General features: G+C 40.6%; 1 protein-coding gene across 1 annotated transcript; it reads left to right on the top strand.

The window, feature by feature from the left end:
• Positions 1-4,385: 4,385 nt before the first annotated feature.
• LOC101166339 (chymotrypsinogen B-like) lies at positions 4,386-10,247 on the top strand. The gene is made up of 6 exons (XM_004079971.4): positions 4,386-4,456; positions 5,846-5,866; positions 6,249-6,402; positions 6,748-7,031; positions 7,113-7,249; positions 9,590-10,247. The coding sequence occupies exons 1-6, from the start codon at positions 4,387-4,389 to the stop codon at positions 9,935-9,937; spliced, it is 1,014 nt and encodes a 337-aa protein (XP_004080019.4). The 5' UTR covers position 4,386; the 3' UTR covers positions 9,938-10,247.
• Positions 10,248-10,692: the final 445 nt, after the last annotated feature.

The following is a 10,692-nucleotide window of genomic DNA, read 5'->3' as shown; positions in this document are numbered from 1 at the left end:
CAATGGTCTTGACTTTGTCTGAGGATAGTGGCGTTTTCATGGCACCAAGACAATTACTATGACAGTTCACATCCCAAGCCAGGATCCGACCAGACCGCCAATTGAGTTGTGGATTGTGTTGTTGTAACCAAGACAGACCTAGGATGATCGGAATCTCAGTGTTACGAAGAATATCAAACCTGACCAACTCAAAATGGTTATCAATTTGCATTTTAATTGATTCAGTAACAAGGTGACTGGTATTAATGATATGTCCATCAATGGCTTTTACACTTAGCGGATGCTGCTGGGAGGACACGTTGACACCCCACTTCCGAACAATCTCTTCAGACATAAAATTGCTGTCTGCTCCAGAGTCTATGAGAACAGCTTCAGAGTGTGCCTGATTCCTGACATGAAATGTCGCCTTGGTTCTTGGGTTAGGCTAGAAGGAGGAAGACAGGGAAAGGCTCACACACGTCTCCTTCCTTCGTGTGGAGCCAGACCTTTTACCGGACAGTTCTCAATGCGGTGATCCGGAGAAGCACAGTAAAAACAAAGGTTCTGCTGGAACCGACGGTCCCTCTCCTCCCTGGAGAGTCGTGTGCGGCCTAACTGCATAGGCTCCTCCGTGTTGGATCCTGAAGCTGGAGACGGCTTTGGACTGAAACGAGACTGGGGTTCATGAAAAACTCTGGGTTTACGTGATCCCTGGTGTCTCTCCCTTCCCCTTTCCTGTATGCGTCTGTCTATGCGGGCTGCGAGTGACATCAAATCATTAATCCTTCTTGGGAGTTCACATGCTGCCAACTCATCCTTAACGCACTCCGACAGACCCTCGTAAAACATATCATAGAGGGCCTCCTCATTCCATACACTGCTACATGCTACGGTCCGGAAACGTATGATGTAGTCGTCAACAGTCTCTTTACCTTGACGCATCTTTGTGAGTTGGCGTGCTGCTTCCCGATGGGGTTTCACAGGGTCGAAATTGCCTTGAGTTCCTCTGAAAACTGTCTGTAAGAAGAACAGATGACAGAATCTCGGGACCACTCAGCGGTAGCCCACTGAGCTGCTCGACCAGTTAGCAGTGAAATAACATAGGCAACTTTAGATCTTTCTGAAGGGAATGCGGATTCCTGTAGGGAGAAGTTAATCTCACATTGGCAGAGGAAGGTTCGACATGATGCAGGGTTTCCATCGTACTTATCTGGAGGATTAATCCGAATGTCACTGACAGGTTGCACAGTAATAGGGGGAGGAGTTGTCTGTGAAATGCTCATAGCAGAGAGTTTCTCAGTAATGTCACACAGGCGAGAGGTAAATTCAGCCATCCGTCTATCATAATTGTGAAAAGCGCCCTCTACCTGAGCCTGGAACTCCTGGGCCGTCTTTGGGTCCATGTTGGCCGGAACGTACTGTCACAACCAGGACTTGAGGACCACAAAAGATGACAGACCCAAGGAGTACGAGATCTTTAGTTTATTTAAAGGGGGCCAGAGCAGGCAGGATGTTATGCAGAATCTTGACACCAGGGGGGGTGGAGACAGACTTGTGGGAGGCCAGGAGTGAGGGGAGAGAAACAGACAGAGCAGAGTCAAGTGTTCATGGAAGGGGGCGGGACGCCAATTCCTGAATGAGGAAGTCCGTAACAGAGTGGAGCAGAGGAGATGTCTTACGGCTGAGTTTTGAGGCAGAGCTTGGCGATGAGGAACAGGTGGTCCCAGCAACAGGTGAGTCAGTAACAGCAACTCAGGAGAAAGCTTGGTTCAGCATGAGCGGCAGAAGTAACGATAGGCAGCCAGGGAACTCAGACTTGAGAGCGAGGAGCGGAGATCCGGATTTGCAGACGAGCGGCAGACTGGAATACAGAGCGTGAGAGCAGGCTGGTGGTCTAGTAAAACACTTAGACGTTCCGGCAAGGAACGGAGCGTTGCGACCGCAATATATACTGACGTAAGCAGGTGAGGAGAGTTCACCCTGATGAGCAGCCGCTGCAGGGCGTGGCGGCGGTTGCCATGACAGTGTCCTACACAGAGAGCGCAAAATACGATAGTCGGGGCACTCCAGCGCCGCACAAGGATGAAAGAGCCGGACACAGGTTATAGCGGGGATGGAGCGGGAAAAGCAAATGAGCAAAACTGAAGAAATATTCAATAGTGTACACATTTTATTATTAGTCTGAACTATCTTTTATTTAGAAAAATATTTTATTTTGCTAAATCAGTCCTGTGCGAAAAAAAAACATCAACAAAAGCTGTGTTGGGCGGTTTCTGGCTGGGTCTGGCGGTTTTCAGATGACTTTTGGGCTGGAAAACTGTGACTCTATCTGGCAACACTGGCGCAAACTCTCTGTCATCAGCGAGTTGGTCTCTGCCCTGCAGCATATCAAGTTCCCGGCAGAATATCACTCCGGACCGCGTGTGTCCTCCTACTATCAGCTCTGCAGTTCTCGCCCGATAAATACGAGCTCATTTAGGAAGCTGGTTTTGACGTGGTACGCGCTTCGTACGGAGTCAGCAGATGAACAAACTAAAATAAAATTTAATTATTATAAAATACTCATTATTTTCCAAAGTCACAGGGAGCCACAACAGAAGGATGAAAGAGCCACATGTGGCTCCGGAGCCATGGGTTGCCGACCCCTGATCTAACCTCTGTGACCAAAGCCATAATGTGGCGTCTGCACATTTACCCACCTGTCAGCAACACATCCACCGCGACACATCATCAACCACCACCAGAGGCAACACGCACCGGGGCTGAGAATGGCGCTTCCAGACAAGTTCAACGGTAGTTGCAGTGTGATCTGTTTTTGCGCCAACAACCAAGCCTCAAGATGCCAAAGTGTCCCTCCCTCCCAACTGGGAAAAGCACAAGAGTGGAAAGCTGCGCTTTGAATTGGAGGATCGCTATTTTTCCATTTGCATGCTGCACTCACACAGCAGTTACGCAAGGTGTTTACCCACCCAGCGGACGGCAAAGACCCCGGGGAGCAGTTATATGGCATCCAGCAGGCACGGCAGACCGCAGCCACCTGCTCGCTAAAAATGTGTGGTCATCCCTGCTCTGCAACTTGTTTTTAACACTTTACAGCTTAGACAAAATTGTGCATTGACAATATCCGTAACTCTCAACCTTGTTTACAACTGGTAAAAAAATTAGACTCATACAATAAAACCAATGTTACTACGGCTACGCTAACACCCAGCCTTGTTAGTAACATGAAAAAAAACAACAGCACACAGTCTGGTACTGCTACACATTAGCCGTGTTAGCGTATTTACAATAACACTCAAAGTTGTTTGCAACTTGTATAAAAACAGAATGACATTCTGACAGAGTGCCATGTACCTCTCAAAATGACTTCAAAATCAATAAACACAACCAGATTTAGACTTAACCATATATTAAATGCTCTGGATTATAAGATGTTGTTTAAAAAATATATATGATAAAACCAAATGACTTCCTACTAAAACAGGCCTAACCACTGTTACAAATAGTTTCACCTTGATGCTCCTGTTCTCACAGCATATTTTCTTTAGACATGTGGTCATAATAAATAATACATTATTATATTATGTCAGAGCATCTTTGTGTAAAATATTGCCTGCTGGGCAACGTGAAAGTTTGCTGTGATGGATTGAGTGATCTCAGTTTTCTTAGTTTTTTAACTGTCATCTTGCATTTTGATTGGGGCCAAACCAGGGTTCAATTCCAGGCTGCTCCCTGTTCCCTTTGCTGCTTCTGTGCTGGTGCCAAGCCTAGATAAATTGAGAGAGTTGCATTAGGAAGGGCATCCAGTGTAAAAAACATTGCCAAGTTAACCATGCAACTCATCCTCAAAGGAGAGTTTGTTTTGCTGTGGCTACCCCTGATGGGAAAAGCCAAAACTGGAAGTATCTTGCATATTGATTGTCCTATTGACCTATTGATATTTTTTGTCGTAATAAAAGGTAAAAGAAATCAGGCTACAAAGTGTATTTATTGATTACAATTAATCTTTTTTTACACTAAAAATATGGATGACAGAAAAAAAAACCTATATGAACAAATAACCTTTGATTGGTCAACCTACAAACTGCTTCTTTTTACACACTAGGTGGCTTCAAAAGCAGAAAAAATATATTAGAAAAGGTTTTTGCCATTATCTCCAGGTTTTATTTTTTCCGTCAGTGTCACCAGGAAGTAAAAGCATTTCCATGATTGTGTTGCTACTGTGATTTCTGTAAAACAATGGAATGTTAAAAAACCTGTTGGACTGAATGTCTTTCTATTTAAACGTACAACTGCAAAAGATAGATTATGGAAAACAATAAATGAAGCATGACAAAAGTCATGTGGGAGGATCTTCAACAAGGAGCTAAAGTGCTTAAAGCATGTGAGATGGCAAAACTGTACAGTATGTTGTTGAAGATGGCTTCCCAACAGTTGCTGGGTGTGTTCATTTTGACGACCTTTCTGCTGTTCACAGGTGAGCCAAAAAGAATTTTACGTTATCTCACGATATTTAAAATCTGTCTTTTTTTTTTACAGCTTTGCACTGTCAAAAATATTGATTCAAATACGATATTTATTAGAAGAATGTTAATGAACGATTTCATGTTAAGAGTTTACTATTGTTATTCTGATGTAAAAAATGATTTTGTTTTGTATAGATTTTGAAATATTAATCTAGAAAATTAGAAATGTAAAATATTAGAAATTTTAGTATGAGTAAAATCCTAAATGATCAGCGATGTAAGCCAATATGACAAACACCTGATTGTCATGAATTGATCAATCTGTCATTGATTTCTTCAGTTTTGGTCCAACTCAAGTGGAATTTTTGCTAAGGGTCAGAAAAACCTTTAAAATCCCACTCCAACTATACTTTTGTCTACTGTAAAAGTGATCTCAGTGATCTTTTGATTGTGATCATGCACTTGTTAGTAAATATCAAAAAATCTGTGTTGTTCTTTAAGACATATTTTCTGTAGCACAGCAAGACTTCATTACAAATTCACCCCTGGAACTATTACTGTGGAGGTAGTTCTGCATTGATATCCCAGGATGCCTTTGTTCATACTCTCTCATGCTGGCTTACAGTTTCTCACAACCTGAAGCTTATCAATAGTGTTGCAAAAAAAAAGCTCCACTGAGCTTTTTCATGCTGTGAGTTTTTTTCTACTCCTGATCCATCATGATTTAAATAAAAAAAAAATTCTCAGAAACACAGTTTTAATCTTAAATTATTTTGCATCCAGTATGACCTCAATCACAGGAAAAATGCTACAAAAACACGTTAAAAATATCAAAGACAGTTTTCATTGGAGTGGATCTTTAAGGTGAAGATACGCATCTTTCAGTGATCTTTCTCATTGCATTATGCTTTGTAATTACCAGGCATTATAAAGCAGCGATCTCAAGATAACAAGCTATTATCTTATTCAATTATCTCAAAAGAAAAGTTGTGGTAAACACTAACAATTGTTTTCTCAAGAAGACGGCCTGAAAACAAAAAAGAGCAAAAATGGTGATTGTTGTCTTCTGTAGTGTCAACAAAAATATTTCACATGGAAGTTTAACTTTCTGGATCTCAAATCTATAACAGTTCATTTAATCTCCATTTCCATTCTGTTAGATTTTTGCAGTAAGAATTCACGCGTCAAATCAGAAATGATGATCATTTTGACTATTTTATACCAACTAGGTTTGCCAATTGGTCTATACCAAGCTTTTGATTTCACAAAGAAACATTACAGTAAACTGCCTTTGTAGCACTAGATGAAAGAAGAATACTCTTTGTTATAGATAAATCCATTACCACATTTGTCTTGGCACGGTTCACTGATCACGTTTGTTTTTCTGTCTCATTTTTTAGGTTGTCATTCACACAAGCCAGGTAAGCACATGAACAGGAAAAAAAACAGTTGTTTAACATAGTCGTAGAATGGAAAATTACATCAAACTGACGGCTGGTATTTATTAGCAAAACGCCTCCTTCAAATATTTCGTTACACAAGAACTGGAATTGTTCTTAACAAAGAGCGTTGGGTGTGGCAGTGACTCTGCTTTTCTGGTAGAAAGGCGAAGATGGGCGCTGAAATCACACTGAGATTTTTTAATGTCCAAATTAAGTTTCTTTAACCACACACAAAAAAGAGCAGGGTACTAAGATACTTCATGGCAAGCAAATAAGGTTGAAATTTACATTCTACAGGCATTGTCTCTGAAGTCAGAGAACAGATGACAATTCACTCTCTGTTCTCCTCCTTTGCCTTCAGCATGTGGCAGAGTTTCATCCAAAAAGACAAATGGAGCTAAGGATTCTTCTCCAGGAAGGTGGCCCTGGCAAGTCCTGTTGAAACAACACGGGTTCTTCTATTGTTCAGGATCCCTGATCACCGACGAGTGGGTGCTTACCCATAGATACTGCTTGTAAGTCAAAATGGTGGCAGGTAGAGTGCATTTTTCTGTGATTGACTATGAACAGAACATTACCCATTTACAATTGATTATTACCATCACACACTATATAAAAAATATGCTGCAACTTCAGTTCAGTTGCAAGGAATTATGTCTTGCATTGCTTTAACAAGAAATCAGGAAAATTTACTGCGATATTCACAAAATAGAACAATAATTTGGGGAATGCAGAGAAGCAGAACTTTGCTCAGGTGGGGCTTGTCAACTTTGATAAGTGGCCTCAAAAATGTTGGCAGCAATTATTAAATAAACACTTATGTGAGATTCATCTCTAATTGAAATGTATATTTATTTAAGGTATAACCTGGACAATACCACTGCTCACCTGGGAGTGGAAATACAGACAAAGAACAAAGATAGCTCTGATGAAGATGAAATCTACGAGGAGACACGATCTATTGTCGATAGTGAGTGCCATCGTACACATGGACAAGATTACTTCGACACCAGTGACCTTTGTCTCCTCAAGTTGTCTGAACCTGTTGAACTGGACGAGGACATACAGCCAGTCTGCTTGGCCTCGGCAAGCAGCACCTTATTCGATGGGACCACCAGCTGGTTTGCTGGTTTTACCCAATACGGTAACAGTGCAGTTATCAGTGACACATATGAGTGTAAATCTCTGTTTGTAACTCCCCAAAATGTACTCTCTTCCTATGTAGATGAAAATTATTCACCTACCATGCTAAAGGAGATAGCGACGCCAATTGTGGGCACCAAGCGCTGTGCATGCAACTATGGTCACTACGTTGGGTCGACAGAGAATTTAGTATGTGCTGGAGAAATGGAAGAATGTCCGGTAACTACAACCTATTGTCAAGTTCTTTTTATTCAACATTTTAACGCGGTAACAGAGTGAAAAACCTTTGATTATGTGAAAATAACTAAGAATTGCACATTGACTTAATGTTGGAGGGTAATCCAGTAAAACAAATAAGAAAACTTAGTCTTCCTTGATTATATCTTTAACACCTATACCTACATTCATACTGAACACAGTTTGCGCAGTAATTCCAATGTTAAACTAATGTACAAATACATTGAGAGGTCCTGTTGCATGTTTTGATCATCAAGCATGGCACAGCAGTCTAGTGGCAACACGGGTGCGGCATGGTACAATGATTTTAAAAGTTAAAATATCTGAACTTTGGTGAAGAATTTGCGTCCGTCAAACAATCAGGAACTCAGCTTTGGTAGTGACGTGTGGATGATGTGATCAGCGGGTAGAGTCCCAAACTAACATGGAGGAGAAGCTGATCTTTGCTGTTTGTTCTTCTCCTGAACTTTAAATTATTCCTTTTTGCATTGACAAAACACCAAAAACAGTTGTGAACACTTGAGGACTAGTGTTGAGCAGCGAATTTGACGTGCGTCTAAACAGAGGCGGTGGACTTGAGTTCAGCGCTCAAATTGCGTTCTATGTGAAAAAGAATGACTGTAAACCAGTACAACACAATCACGGTAGTTTGAAGCTTTTTAGGGCTTACTCACACCAGGGCATCAAAACTCTATTTATGTCTGAATCACAGTACAGTTCATTTGTTTAGTAAAGACAGACGTGTTTCATGCATTCTTTTACATGAAATATTTGCATTATAGGGAGCAGATAAAAGTACATAAAATACAATTTAGGATTGTAATGTAAGAAATGAAGGTATTTAATCATCTTCATGCACTGCACACGATGTGGCTGACCTTGCGGAGCTCAGCTTGCTGAAATGGGACAAAGCACAATATTGTGGACTCCAATGCAGTACAGATGTAATGTCTGATTGAATGGATCAAAATACTAATTGAATACATACATTCATACATACAAATTGAACACATCCATTTTATGTCAGCAAACCAACAACTTAAAATGAAATCTGTAAAAACTACATTGGGCCCACAGTAGGTTAGGCCCCACTTAGTTTGAGAAGCGACTTGCTGATAGTTGTACCACAATTATCTTCAATTTAAGTTTTGAAAATTTGCAAAACTTTTGTCTCATCAAACATGTTTTTGAGATTTCCTGGAAGCATCCATTTTGACAAGAGCGAGAAAAGCATTTCTACAACCTCTAAATGGCATATACTTATATAGTGCTTTCTACCTTCTTTTGAAGGCCCAAAGCGCTTTACAGTCACAGTCCCATACACCCATGCACACACACACATTCACACACTGATGGCAGCTCCACTGCCGAACACTGGCGCCAACACTTCCACCAGAGGCAAGGTGGGGTTCAGTGTCTTGGCCAAGGACACTTCGACACATGGGCGTGCAAGGCGGGAATTGAACCTGCAATCTTACAATCATTGGTCGACTGCCCTACTGCTGCACCTCGGCCGCCCGTCTAGTCTCTAGTGGAATGATGATGCACTACAGGGCACAAAGCATGGACCAACTTTAATATAATGGCTTCATAGGGAACATTTTGATCATTTCATCATGACATAGGGGTATCAGAAATGTGTATATCAAAATATAGTATGAATGGTCATATACGTGTAGCAGTCTAAAATCCGTTGTGGGGAAAAAGGGTACTTGACTGCACAAACTAAAAGACAGGTTTCAAGAATAAACTGGAAGAGACAGTAGCTGGTTTTAGCATGAATTTATTAAAACACAAGGCACTGGACCAGACAGTAGCTTTTGTTATTATTAACAACCGAAGACATACCCTGACGTAAACCGCTAGAGCGGAAGAGACGTAATATTTGCGCAAGCGCAGACTGATTGGGTAGTCATTACAGATCAAGTAGTAACAGCTCAAGAACAAGTCAAAACAGAAATACATCATCCACTCTGCCTTATACTCAATTCCTGACTGCTGCCCTGGAACTACTTGCTTCTTACAGAAAACCTCTGAATACCGGCCTCCTGGATCTCAATGCATCCCCCTCTACATAGGGTTAATTTGTCAAACGTTCAGTTTTAGTTCTATTGAAAAGCTTTAATTAGTTGTGCATAAAGCTTTCATAGGAAATTGCAGGACGAGATTTTATGGTGCATCATTGTTCTGTTTGACTGCAAAATCTGGTTTAAAAAAATTACTTTGTCAACTACAAGACATGAGAAAAAGATTGAGGTTTTTGAAGAGTTATATTTGAATGTGCTAAAATGACATGTTTCATATGTGATTTGTTACTTTCAGTTGTATCAAAGCATGGGGGGACCATTGGTGAACAAAAAAGATGACTTCTGGGTCCAGAGTGCAGTCATGGTATCTCCTGGTCACTGTGGAGATGCTCAGTTCCCAGGATTCTACACCCGTGTGTCTGAGTACCAAGAATGGATAAGTGATGTCGTCAGGGGTGGCATGAGACCAGAGTTTGTTACCTTCAAGTCACCGGACCTCGTCGATAAAGATGTGTTTTTCATTTGTCCCAGCTTACATGAAAGTGTATTTGACAATGGTGAAACCCTCAGCAGCATCACTCACGTCTTCTCTCTGTCTCTTCTGGTTTTGCTCCAGGTTTTTTTCAGCTTTGTTGGAATGTAAAGGTAGTTTCTTTACTCAATAATGGAGGTGTTTTAAAAAAGCTTTTTAAGTTCTTACCAGTATAATGTTCTACTTCCACTTTACTCGCGAGAATTTCATTTCTTTTAAGTGATTCTGTAAATCGGCTTTGAATTGAAACTGTCCACGTGGATGATGTGGGAACATATGGAGGAATATTCTTTGTAAACATTTAGGTTTGCCTTCATAGATCATCACAATAGCTTTAGTTAAAACACATTTTTAATGTTGCCCTATTGCTAAATTGTTGCGATTGGCTAAACTTTGATTAAATTACTATATAATGTAAAAATCTTTCGGTGTGAAATAATTTGGGATTTAATTTATTTTTTTTCCTGTTTAACTTTTGCATGGAAAACAAGGTATACAATATTTAGTTTGGGCATAGGTAGTTTGTTTTATGAAGATCAGGATACACGTTTGATGTATGATTGAGGGTTATGGAGTTCAAGCATTTGCCCTCTTTGAAAAGAACTTCTGAGTCACTTTATTCATCACCAGCCTTGTGGGATCATCTGGTACTTTAACTAGTATTTTTCAAAATATCATAGCCAAGGTGATCCAACAAGTGTTTAAAGTCCAACTGATGATAATTACTATGCTGTTTTTATCCAAATTTGAATTTGGATTAGAAAAAAACCTATGTTGTTTTCCACGACATATCCAGTTGTGAGGCAAAACAGAGCAGGGAGCTTGTGGTGTGCTTAGGGTGGCGTTTTTTTCTAAATCACAAATAA

Source organism: Oryzias latipes, chromosome 18, assembly GCF_002234675.1.
Source record: "Oryzias latipes chromosome 18, ASM223467v1".
NCBI lineage: Eukaryota > Metazoa > Chordata > Actinopteri > Beloniformes > Adrianichthyidae > Oryzias > Oryzias latipes.
This window is presented reverse-complemented; position numbering and strand designations above follow the sequence as displayed.